At 34.9% G+C, this 13,572-nt stretch overlaps 2 protein-coding genes across 2 annotated transcripts; both read left to right on the top strand.

The window, feature by feature from the left end:
* The first annotated feature begins 6,666 nt into the window (after window positions 1-6,666).
* LOC108577121 (DNA/RNA-binding protein KIN17) lies at window positions 6,667-8,091 on the top strand. The gene is made up of 2 exons (XM_017940223.1): window positions 6,667-7,235; window positions 7,319-8,091. The coding sequence occupies exons 1-2, from the start codon at window positions 6,830-6,832 to the stop codon at window positions 8,089-8,091; spliced, it is 1,179 nt and encodes a 392-aa protein (XP_017795712.1). The 5' UTR covers window positions 6,667-6,829.
* A 1,076-nt stretch (window positions 8,092-9,167) lies between these two features.
* LOC108577133 (protein KRI1 homolog) lies at window positions 9,168-12,671 on the top strand. Its single transcript, XM_017940237.1, has 7 exons — window positions 9,168-9,352; window positions 9,435-9,523; window positions 9,596-9,988; window positions 10,053-10,811; window positions 10,885-11,145; window positions 11,764-11,921; window positions 11,997-12,671. Exons 1-7 carry the CDS (start codon window positions 9,241-9,243, stop codon window positions 12,574-12,576), a joined length of 2,352 nt encoding a protein of 783 aa, XP_017795726.1. The 5' UTR covers window positions 9,168-9,240; the 3' UTR covers window positions 12,577-12,671.
* Window positions 12,672-13,572: the final 901 nt, after the last annotated feature.

The raw sequence follows: 13,572 nt of genomic DNA, 5'->3' as shown, positions 1-13,572 counted from the left end.
TCCTACATGGTTAAGGCAGGGAAAAACTTAAAAGTGTTTTATTCAAATATGATTCATATGATGTGTTTAGTCCATGGTTTACATAGAGCAGAGCTGCTTAACTTCTTGCTCACGAGCAAATTTCCCCTCCTGAGGTTCCCCCACTATGCGACTGAGATGATCTCACTCGAGTTGCGGCGTGGCGGGAGGACGCGAGGAGTCCCAAACGATCTGTCATGTACATAAGAAATGTTTAGAATCTAAGAACATTCCAGAATATAAGAGTGCCCTAAACGGTTTATCATGTACATAAGAAATGTTTAGAATCTAAGAACATTCCAGAATATAAGAGTGTCCTCAACGGTCTACCGTGCACATAAGAAATGTTTAGAATCGAAGATTTCCGACGCCCGCGAGGGTGATGATCGGTAGCGCTCGGTAATATTCGTATAGTTACTGTCGGCAACTCCCGTCGGCCGCGCGAATCAAATGGTCAGTAGCGTTCGATAATTCTCGGTTAATAGTCGATCAGCGCGGTAGCAGATCGTTGGCGTTCGAACGCAGAGAGTTTCTGGGTGCAGAAAATTAAAAAATTTGTCAGTTGTTTTCGTCCTCTGACATTACAACATCTTTCTTACGTGCGTTCCTTTTTCAACACCATTATGGATACTCTAACTTCGTCGAAACGTCAAGTCACAAACTCAGCTATACGTATGTATAGTCGTGGGAAGAAAATAATTTTTTTACTAACAACTACGGCTCTGTGGTTTGTTTAATATGCCGTAAACAACTAAACCAAAAGAAGAAATTTAACTTACAAAGACATTATAAAAGCTATCACAAGATGCATCGTCTATCGTTGACCAGTGATCAGCGGAAAGAAGAAGTCCAAAGAATGAAAAGGAAGTTTTTCGAAGATGCAGAGCTTTAAAAAAAGAGGAAGCACTAAACAATGAAAATAGCTTTACACATAGGGAAGGCATCGAAGCCATTTTCTAATGGCGAATTCATCAAGACTTGTACATATACTATTAAGTGTTGAACAACTTTGTCCCATCGAAATGCCGAAATTTGAGGCGCTCAGCCTTTCACGAGCCACAGTGGGCAGACGGATTCAAGAAATGGCGAATAACGTCAAGGAGCAACTAGTTGCGGCAGCCCGCAATTTTATTGCTTATTCACTCGCGATACATGAAAGTACAGATGTAACAGGTATACCACTGAGGTGGGTGAGGAACGTCGTTACACTGTTTTCACCTCAATTTATTAAAGTATAAGTGTATGGTCGTATAGGCGTACAATTTGTCCAGAATGTACAATCGTTTACGTTGTTGATTGTCCCGGCGGTAGCGGTTCGGCGGGTATGTCGCGATGGTCGGCTGTATGGTCGTATAGGCGTACAATTTGTCCAGAATGTACAATCGTTTACGTTGTTGATTGTCCCTGCGGTAGCGGTTCGGCGGTAAAGGAACAAACTGTCCGGAGGTGTAGGCGTACTGGGTTTTTATATTGTTAGGACAGGGAGACAGGAGTAGCGATAGATAAAGATAGAAGTGGAGAAAGTGGTGGAAACGGAAAATTCGTTCGTCCTCGTGCGAACCTGGATGCCACATGTGCGCTTCTTAGGCCACTCGAGGACGAAGACAAGTCTTAACCCGGGGAGAGACAAAAGAACGGAAACTAAAAATCTAAAGGAGTTGGAAAAGAGAAAGTTCGCGTGGAAGAATAGAACGACGTTCTGTAAGGGTTTGTTGACGACGACGTACCCGCCATACCACAAAAAGCTATTTTTATTCGCGGCGTCGACTTATCAATGAATGTTATTGAGGAATTGTTAGACTTCTGCGACATGAAAAATACTGCTACAGGGGATGATATTCTTTTATGCCTGAAGGAGGCGGTCGAACATAATGACCTATATTGGCATAATCTCGTATCAATTGCTATTGATGGAGCACCATCAATGGTGGGCCGAAATGTTGGTTTTCTAGGCCGCCTCCAAAAAAAAGTTCAAAATCTAACAATTCCTCACTCAGTAATTGTTGCGACCTGATGAGGACGCAATGAAGTCTCGGTTCGGCGGATTATAGTAATAAGCCACTTAGTCACATTTGGCCGCCAGACCGAGATGCCGACGTTCGGAAGACCGCAATATACCCCCCGTGGACTCACCAGCGCGACACTCGGACAATAGGTCCCAAAAACACTCGGGACCATAAAACATTCGTTACCGAGGATCGAATTTGTTTACAACAAATTCGGTCTCCCAAAAGATCACAGTTTTCGTCGACCAATAGCCGAACACACCACGTTTTCCACCTCCATAACACAACCACCAATCAGAACCAACCTAATCCCTATATATACATCTACACACCTGAAAACCGACAATCACAGTAAAACGACATCCATCAACCATCTACCTCAACGAACCGAAAGCAAATCATCCATCAACCATCTACCTCAACGAACCGAAAGCAAATCATCCATCAACCATCTACCTCAACGAACCGAAAGCAAATCATCCATCAACCATCTACCTCAACGAACCGAAAGCAAATCATCTATCAAGCATCTACATCAACGAACCGAAAGAAAAACATCTAATAAAAAACATCTAACCCATCAACCAAGTTTCATTCCACCTCAAACCAGCGAGAACTATCAACAATCTGCGCCAGACTCCTGGTCATAACATTTGATCAAAGTCCACGGCGCAACAGTAATTGCAGTGCACTGTGTGTACTTCATAGAGAAAATTTATGCGCCAAAAGCGGTCGACTAGAAGCAGTTATGTCGATTGTAGCACGAAAAAAATTTTTTCTATATTTTCGACTTATTTTTACGTGAGAAATCACCTCCTCCCCGGTTGTACCACGATTTCCGGAACACCCTGTGTACAAACATAACAAACGTAACAATTGTAGTTGTTAAATACATTAACAGATGTAACAGGTACACTGGGTGAAGGAATCGATCGAACCTAAGTACATCGGTACAATCTTATATTGCTTGATACCGATGGATCAATGGTGGTTTTATGGACCGTATGTTATATGAACTATTGGAAATGGGTTATGGAATGAAATAGTCTTTTAACTTTATAATATACGATTTATTTACGGTCTCAGAGGAAACGTCTTTACTCTATTGAATCTTCTGAAGGACTGTTTCTGGACACCCAAAAGAAAGTTGGGGTCTCCTTATACCTAGAAACTGTTTACATTATGGTATGGCATTGTGCAGTGAGTGACTCGAAGACGGACACCAGATGCATCTGGTGGAAGTCTTAGTGCCTTTGTTTAAAATAACCCGGAGACATTTTTGTCCTCACTTGATTATTTCCATAGGGTGTTGTTAGAAATAATCCAACATGAACATACAAATGTAAACATATAGGTATTACATTTTGTTAACAACATAATAATAATGCTTATACTACCACTACTACTAATAGTAAAAATGTAAAGTACTATAACACTAAAATATCATATGAAGATAACGTGATTATGGTAGTATAAAATATTGTAACAAAAATAATCAGTATATTATGATATAATTTTAGCGGCGTCGACATTAATTGCATGCACTGCTGTTTCTATTGCCGTTTCATTTACATTCAACCAGTTCAACGCACATATTTAATACTACTGCACATTTCGTATTATAATCACCTAAGGAATTTCTGCTCACTGAATTTGTTCGTTTTGAAAACAGAAAACAATTGTTCACACGAATATGTCGAACCAAACATGGCTAAAATTCTTGCAGCACTTCTGTGCAAACGCGGATACTTCTCCTGTGGCAGAACTTTGTAGAATTCTAATATGTTTCTTGTTTGTTCAAAATACAGCTTCAATGCTCTGTCGCATCTTAAATCGATAAATTTTAGCTGTAAATCAGCGTGGACAGTTTCAAGATCTACCAAAAATGGTAAGGAAATTATGCTGAAATCGGTCTCCAATGATGCTAGGTCTTCGAAAAATTCTTCATACAGGCTTCTGAGTATACTTACATAGCATTCGTGATTACTGTCGCTGGTAGACAGAAATCTTAACTTAGGAAAGTGATCGGTATTGTCAGATTCTAAACGTGTTATCCAAAAGTTAAGTTTCATCTTAAAGGACCGAATTGTATCGAATAAATCTACAACAGTTTTGTGCTTGCCTTGTAAAATGGTATTCAGAGTGTTTAAATGATTAATAATGTCTGATAAAAAAACCTAAATCTTTCGTCCAATTGTTATCGTCTAATTCTGGCACTGAATGTCCCGTCGAATAAATCTACAACAGTTTTGTGCTTGCCTTGTAAAATGGTATTCAGAGTGTTTAAATGATCAATAATGTCTGATAAAAAAACCTAAATCTTTCGTCCAATTGTTATCGTCTAATTCTGGCACTGAATGTCCCACCTTATCCATAAATAGCCGTATTTCCTCACGAAGATGGAAAAATCTATCTACTGCTTTTGCACGGCTAAACCAACGCAGCTCCGTATGATACGATAGTTCGTCGTATTCGTTATCTAGTTCTACTAAAAATGTTCTAAATTGTTTTCGCTTTAATCCGTGATTTTGAATAAAATTTACAGTACATATATGTAAAATAAAAAACACATTTTTAGGATCTCCTAATGACAAAACAAATTTCTGTCTATCTACATTCTGTCAACGTATGCATTTGCATGAACATCCAGACTCTACTGATAACAGCACACAAAGCACGTATAAATTAAAATTATTTAAATATCGCATTATCCGTAATCGTCAGTCTTAAATTTAAGAGGAAGTGAGAGAAAAAATACAAAAATAGACATATAATTCTTTCCTGTGAAATTGAAGATAATATCCATCAAAAATTGTTGATAATAATTTAAAAATATCTGAGAATTCTTTCGTTGGTATACACAGGTGTTCAAACTTAACATTGTCGGTAACAATGTTCGCGCGAAAAAACAACAGTATTTGCTTATCACGGCAAAAACTAGTATTTTTATCTGTAAATGTGTCATATGTAGTATGTATGACATCGCGATTTCTCTACATTCTTCTTAGCAATATATTCTAAGGCACACGATTCATTAATATCATCATCAATAACTGTATCAGTGTCGATTATATCATCGTCAGTATGCTCTCCATTAGCGTGCAATACAGCATCAGAGAGTGTCGTGGCTGATTAATATCGTGATAGAATATCCTCCAATACTAGCGGTGTGTTATAATTCTGCATGCAATTTTCAGTATTCGAATATTGATTCACATGTAATAATATATTTTTTCTAATTGCAAGACGCGCCGCTTTTACCGAAGGATTATTGTTGTAAGTGCCACCATGCATCCGAAGAACGGAGAAAAAATTTTCTAAACAATCAGTATTTAATCTGGATGTCATTAAAAATGTTATGCCCTCATCCCTTAAGTCATTCCACAGTTGCAAAGTGACACTTACAGACTACCGTAACCCCAAGAAACAAGGTGACACCTTTAAATGTTCGCCGGAAATAACGTACTAATTTTGCATATCATTCAATTTGTTTTTCAAACTATTCTCTATATGATTATAAAACCGCGAGAGTGCACATTTGTTAGGGTTAGGGTTACGGGTAGATTGAATATTTAAATTATCAAACAGATCATTTAAGGTTTTAAAAGAAAGGAGCTGCGTGTTGTATGATTTTTGTTTTTAGGTTATCTAATACGGAAGCAGTATACATACTACTTTTACTAAAAACTTGAAGAGCGGGCCTACACTTCATCTAATCAAATGAATTTAGCCGAATACACTCTTATCTTTCTCTATGTTCCATAGTACGAGCACATTACACCATTACAAATGAAAAAGTCAAATAAAAAGAAAATTTTTTGACCGTTCCGAAAGAAGTATGATTTCTCTATTGATACTTTGTCGTCTGCTATGCTCTGATTGCTGCTCCCTTGATCAGAAATGATCACTTCTGACTGTCAAATCCGTTTCATTTAAAGTATCTAAACTTTCATCTAGAATTTTGGACAAATCATTCCTTTTAATTCCTTATTTTTAAACAAATAATGTTAGTGATTGTTTTCAATTATCAAAGAGCCTGCGCAACAAGAAAACAAGAACCTGTGTACCTACTTACATACCAACGTACAGGATAGACCTAATATCTTATGGGACTCTTTGTCCGAGGCTTTGGGGCCGAGAAGACCTTTACCATTTCTGTGTCGCTACCAACGTTACCGATTCAGCATAGAATAAGATTACAACATTAGTAGTGGTTGGAATTGGAATTAAACATAACTATGAAATTACAAATTATAAAGTAACGTAATTTTTTATTAGTAGAAGATTCATCACATGCGCGTGTTCTATCACTGTCAAAACATCGTGAATAGTTCAAATTTAATAAAAGAGGATTTTTTATACCTGTCGACTTTACCATCTTTGTTGGTTGGATTGTATGTAATTCGTAAACTCACCGCTTCTTTATCGTAGAGGGCATAACAAAAACTTTGATTTTTGCACGATCGGTATTTCAGAACATTAGACACAAAGTCCCATAAGGTGATTGGTCTATTCTGTATCGCGTCTATGGTGATAGGTCTATTCTGTATCTCATTTGTGGTTATAGTATAGTACACAGTTTTCCAACGTGCGAAATTTTATAAACATTCTATCATAATAAAAATTATTTCGTACAATTAAAGGGAAGTTACGCTACTTCATCAAAATAAGAGAAAAAGTGTAACGATGTTAAATTGCGATTTTTAACCTAAACGTTCCTCGCGAAATAGCGTTTCTCGGATTCAAGGATTCGAAGAATTCAACATCTTTATCTACTGAATTTATGTTCAGTAACAATTTAAACAATGGGTAAACACGAAGTGGGGACACCCAAGTATATTGCCAACAAAATTAAGGCAAAGGGCTTGCAAAAGTTGAGATGGTATTGTCAGATGTGTCAAAAACAGTGCAGAGACGAAAATGGATTCAAGTGCCACACAATGTCAGAGTCTCATCATAGACAACTATTATTATTTGCTGATAATGCAAGTCGTTATATGGATCAATTTTCAAGAGAGTTTTCTCAGGGTTATCTAAATTTATTAAAAAGACAATTTGGTACCAGACGTGTGCCTGCTAATCGTGTCTACCAAGAATACATAGCAGACAGAACACATATACACATGAATGCTACCATTTGGCTTACATTGACTGCTTTTGTTAAGTGGCTGGGACGTTCTGGACAATGTGTAGTTGATGAAACAGAAAAAGGTAAATTTTGTATTCATAATTTATATAAAAATTGCAAGTTTGAATTATAATGATATAAAAATTATTGTTTGCTTTGTTCTCAGGTTGGTATGTAACATACATTGACAGAGATCCAGAAACATTGGCTGCTCAAGAAAAGAAAGCTAAGAAACAAAAAATGGACAAAGATGATGAAGAGAGGATGATGGAATTCATAGAAAAGCAAGTTGAAAAGGGTCAGCAGGAGGATAGTGGACTTAGTGAGACTTTTAAGGAGCCACTGACACGACCAGAGAATGATACACCTTTAGTTCTTGAAATGAAAATAAATAAAAAACCAAAGTTACTTCCTATTATAAAGCAAGAAAAAAGAAGTAAGAGTTCTATCAGTAGTGAGTCAGTTTCTATGATTTCTGATATAAAACATGAAGAGTTAGATGATGATTACACAGATAAGGAGACCAATTCAATAAAATCAGAAAAACTTAGATCTACTTTTAGTGAGGATGATAATGAAGAAGGATGGTTGAGGGAGGGATTAATGGTGAAGGTAATCACCAAGAGACTTGGGGATAAATATTATAAGTCCAAAGGTGTAGTTCAAAAAACTGAGAAGTCTAACTTCGTTGGAAAAGTAAAATTAAAATCACCAGAAGAAGTTCAGAATCATGTCATAAAGTTAGATCAGGAGTATCTAGAGACTGTAATACCTGCCATTGGAAAGGAAGTCATGATTCTTTGGGGAAAACACAAGGGCATGAGGGGTGTAGTGCATAAAATTTATGTAGAACACTACAGTATTGATGTAAAATTAGATCGGAATGATACTGTTGTAAGAAAATTGCCATATGAACAAGTTTGTAAATATGTAACGTGATCATTTATGTTCGAGACTGAAAACTATGCGTCTCATCTGTGACTTCTTGATATTTATAATCCTGCTTGGTTAGTACATGATAAAGCAGGACATGTTTCTCCTCTTATTCGCATTTCGTAGATTTTTGCTACTTTTGCGATTGTATTATGTAAATATTCTATTTGTATTTTGTACATATATGTATAATAAAATGAAAATATTATACTTTAGCCTGTACTAACCATTAGATAAAGATTATTTATACACCTGCTATACACAATCAGTTGAAATACAGCAAAGAGCATCTGTGTACAAAATTTACAGTGAACGTTTAAAATAACGTAAATCTTATGAATGACTATATTTTTCAAATAAAGTTGATTTTAAGTTACGCTTGTTGGGTTATGTTTATTAATATAACCTTACTCGAAAACTACATGTTATATAATTTTAATAATCGTATTCAAACATGTTCTTAATTTCAAATATTTGTACTGTCCTACGCTGAGAAGATGACGAGCAGAAGGAATGCGGGTCTCATTGGTTGTAATGTATACACTCATAAATTCAGATCACACATTTTTATTATTGGTCGAAACGGTCAGATCACTAATCACATTGCGTCAAGATGGAAGTGCGGCTTACTTCCTTTGCCTCTCTGCCGTCCCGCTCGTCATCTTTTTTTCGCAGGATTATATTTAATTTATATTGTTTAACCTAACTTTTGATGTTAGTGATTTTTATAAGCATATAACCTTTTAAATAAATTTCTTTTTAGGAAAACTCAAGTTCACAAAATTTTTTTACTTTAGTGCAAATATTATTTACTTCTTTTTTAGTAGAATAATAACAGTATAATCATGTTTTATTGTAATATAATAATTTTTTGAAAAATGACTAGGAAAAGATAATGTATGGCTTTTCGTTTATGCGAAACATAACCTTATACCTGTTCCTGTTATACATGTCACGTTATAGATCCACATGATTGTAGAAAGGATAAAGATAATTTCTATTTTTTAGAAATTAAGAATTTTCATTTGTGAGAAGTCAAAGAATTTTTTTTCATAATTTTTCTGCTTTTATAACTACTAAAGCATCCGAAAATAGAAGAAATCTATAACAACTGTCTAATTGTTGATTTCATTTTTTTTGTGATTTCTTGACAGCATGTCTGCATTATTTAACGGTGATAATTCCGATTCTGACGGAGAATTAAAAATAAATACAGACTATGCTAAGAATTACAATACTTGGCGACAAAAAGAAGAATTATTTAAACGTAAGTACATGAACTAGATCGAGAAACATACTTTGTACTGTAACTACAGTCTATTTCTAATTAAAACTATACTTTAATTTAGTAAAAGCAAAATACGGAGATGTCAATGATAGTGCACCCTCAGATGAAAGTTCTGGAAGTGAAAGCTCATCTGAGGAAGCGGAAGAAAATGTATGACTTAATGCTTTATGTGTATAATAGATTTTTGTATTATTTTTTATATTACTGAATTTATTTTTATAGGAGCTGACAAAGCAATTTGATAAGGATTTTTATAAGACATTAGCTTATTTAAAAAATAAAGATCCAAAAATTTATAATGAGGAAGTAACATTCTTCGAAGACACTAAAAAGGCACAAGAATTACACAGTGAAAAAAAGAAACAGAAAAGTGCAAAAGAAAAATCTGTGTTTCTAAGAGATTATGAAAGAAACATTATTTTGGAAAGGGAAGGAAAATTTAGTGACAGTGAAGATGAAAATGAACTGAAAAGGAATAAGAAGATAATTAAAGATATCACATATGTTCAAGAACAAAATCAATTGAAAGAAAGTTTCAAGGATGCTTTTCATGATGAGGAAGAGGAAGATGACTTATTGAAGCCAAAAACCAAATCAAAAGAAGAAAAAGAAAAAGTAAGCAATCCCTAATTTTTTAAATTTCTCTTGATAAAACAGGTACTTTATTTTTGTTATTTAGGAAGAAGCAGACTATAAAGAATGGCTGAAAGGACAAAAGAAAAACATAAATGAAAATGAACAGCAAGTGCTCAAACCTCTGCGAGATTTTTGGTCCAATCCTAATCTGGATGCAAATGAGAAATTCTTGAGGGATTATATTCTTAATAATAAATACTTAGATAATGATTATACTGGCTCAGATTTAGATGAAGATGAAAGACACTTGATTCACAACAGCGACGAAAATTTATCCGAAGATGAAAAAAACATTGAAAAACAAGAGGAATTTGAACACAAATATAATTTCAGATTTGAAGAACCTGATGAGGAATATCTTAAACGATATCCACGTACTATGGAAAATTCTTTAAGAAGAAAAGATACTCGTAGATCTGAAAAAAGAGCAGAGCTAAAACAAAGAAAGGAATATGAAAAATTGAGAAAGGAAGAGGAGCTAAAACAATTGAAAGCGTTGAAAAGAAAGGAGATTGAAGAAAAAATAGAAAAATTAAAAGAAATTACAGGAAATGACGACATACAGCTTAATGATATTGATTTGGACGGTGATTTTGATCCTAATGAACATGATCGAAAAATGACTAAACTTTTTAATGACGATTACTATGCAGTTTCTGAAGAAGATATTAAGCCTGAATTCCCGGATATTGATGAAGAATTGGAGATTGAAGATACGTGGGATAATTATGATCCAACTACGGAGAATTATGCAAATGAGGAAGGATACGAAGGTCCACATTGCGAGGACGCAGATTTTAATGTAATTAATTTATATTTAATTATTTCTATTTTGTATAAGAAAATAAAAATTACATTGATATACATAATTTCAGATGGATGCCGATTACGATCCATCAAAAAAGGTTCAAGAAGAAATAAACGCTCCAAAAAGAAGAAAAAGAAAGAGAATGTCAAAATTCGCTGAACTTATAGCAAAAAAGAAACCAACGTTTGATCCTCAACAGTATAAGTCCTATGAAGAATACTTTGACAAGTATTATTCATTGGATTATGAGGACATTATTGGTGATACACCTTGTAGATTCAAGTATAGAAAAGTCGTGCCAAATGATTTCGGTCTGAGCGTAGAAGAGGTAGATTTTATTAGAATATTTTTTATACAGGGTGTCACCGATTTGGTGGTACAAGCTGAAAGGAGGCGAATCTACATGAAAAAATAAGTCGAAAAAAAAAAGAATAATTTTCGAGTAAATCGGTGTTGAAGACTCGTACATTTTTGTTGAAGTGTGCGTACGCTTTCATATGATCTTAATTATGTTTATGTCTGAAGGATATGATTGTGCTATTCCAATTACCGTTCCGATTTCTAACATTAGGTACTAAAGGATAACCATTGAAATAAAACGATAATGATAACGATCTTTGTAATAATAAGCAACCATAGATGCGTTGCCAGCACACGCACCCAACGCGAGTATCATATCAATGTATTCTCTGTTGTTGTACAATAGTAATAAGTCATGACATTGATGAGGTTCATGTATACAGACGCAACAAAAATTAGTCTATAGTGTAGCCAAGTGTACATGGACTCAACGAATCTCTAACACCAATTTACTCGAAAATGAAGCCTTAAACGAACAAATTTTTTTTTCACTTACTTTTTCATGTAGATTCACCTCCTTTCGGCTTGTACCAACAGATCGGTGATACCTGTATAAAAAATTCTAATGATGTTCTTTTTTTGGTAGATATTAATGGCTGATGACAGGGAACTGAATAAGTGGTGTTCCTTGAAAAAAGCTCTTCAGTACAGGCCAGACCACGTGGAGTTAAATGACGTTCAAATGTTTAAGCGGAAGGCCCAAAATAAGGCACTCAAGCAGAAGATCCTTAAAAGTTTATACACGTAAGAAAAAAAGATATATAAGATACTTTTTAATTGTATATGCATAACATATTTTACTTTATATTTATGTTTCAGTGATCCTGAGAAAGAAGAAGAAGATAAGGAAGAAAATGCTAACAGTGTTTCTAATACGGAGAATATAGTACCGAAGAAGAAACGCCAAAGAAAGAAGAAAAACTTACAAGAAGGTCAAAACGTTTCATTCATTGCAAATCAAGAGATGTCAAATGATAAGGAAGAAAAAGAACGTCGTAAAAAGGTTAAAAATAATGTAGAAGTGACACAGGAAAAATTAAAGGAAAGTTCAAAAGTTGAAAAGGGGGAGAAATCAGAAGAATCTGCTAACTCCGTCACCGAAAGCAGACCACAGAAAGAAACCAAAACTGCAAATGAAATTATTAGTAAAGAATCTTCATTCGAGAAGAAGGTTAAGAATCAGAATCACAATGAATCTAATTACAAGTTTTCGAAGAAAGAAAAATCGAAAGAAAAAATAACAATGAAGTTTAGACAGAAGAAAAGGAAAGATTTCAAGAACAAGGATGTCAATGATAACGTCGCTTCATTGAATCCAGAGAGGTTAAAGACGTACGGAATAAATGTTAAGAAATTGAAGAATAAACTGAAATATAGCAAGAAGCAACAAAAATCTTGATATATTATAAATACAAACATGTAGATATACAATTTATTACCAAAACTGACTGTTTTTTAATTCTTATATTCTCATTTTTTACATCGTCATTGCATCACGCCCCATTCGATATCAATAAACATGCCGAGCAAACGTTTGGTGAGGATACGACGTGATCGAATACCCGCACCCTCGAGTAGGAGTGGTTCTGTTGTTAGGGTGAATCCGTTTCAACATGATAAACGACGTTTGCGGATTATTAGAATCGTAGCAGCCTGTTTGCGTTTACTCTTCTAAAATCTCCACCGGTAATCCGTCCCATATGCCTCGGTCAAGGAAACTTCTGTTCTTGTTCACTGACCTTTAGTCGTTCATTCTACATAACCTAACGTATATGTACAGTAGCTATTTATATAGAATATTAAACATTATTATAGTACGGTTTTCCAAAATTCATATTAAAAATTTAAATAAAACTAAAAAAAAATTGTAATTTATACTTTTTTCAAGAAATTTCTTTATTAAATAAAATAATAAATGTTAATGCACGGATACTTGAAAATTGGTGCAAACTTCAAGTTGAAAACAGATGAAGGCGATCTATACGTGATCGTACAGCGAATTATAGTGGATTCGATTTCACTGACTAGAATAATTTAATCGACACAGAACCCGAGGTGTCTCTTACGAATGTTAGTTAACGATAGGGGAGAGGATTAGGGATGGGATGGTACTTGCGCCCATCTAAACTGGCCTTTCGGTCCCCCTGGGTGCAATATATCAATTCTTCTCGCCCCACCAGCGCTTTCACGGTAGCAGGTGGCTCCTGACGGCCACGCTCGTTCGCACCCTTAATTCCCAATTAATGTTATACCCGTTGTAAACGTCGTATCGTTCTTGTTGCGTAAGTTTCAACACTAAGACGAATTATATACATGTAAAAAAGATAATAATAAATTGTACCAAGTAGATTTAATGTGGAAAAAGAATTTGTGTATTATACAGAGTATGATTCAA

The sequence above is a fragment of the Habropoda laboriosa genome, unplaced genomic scaffold, assembly GCF_001263275.1.
Source record: "Habropoda laboriosa isolate 0110345459 unplaced genomic scaffold, ASM126327v1 scaffold598, whole genome shotgun sequence".
NCBI lineage: Eukaryota > Metazoa > Arthropoda > Insecta > Hymenoptera > Apidae > Habropoda > Habropoda laboriosa.
Note: the sequence above shows the minus strand (reverse complement) of the source record. Positions and strands in the feature narration are given on the sequence as shown.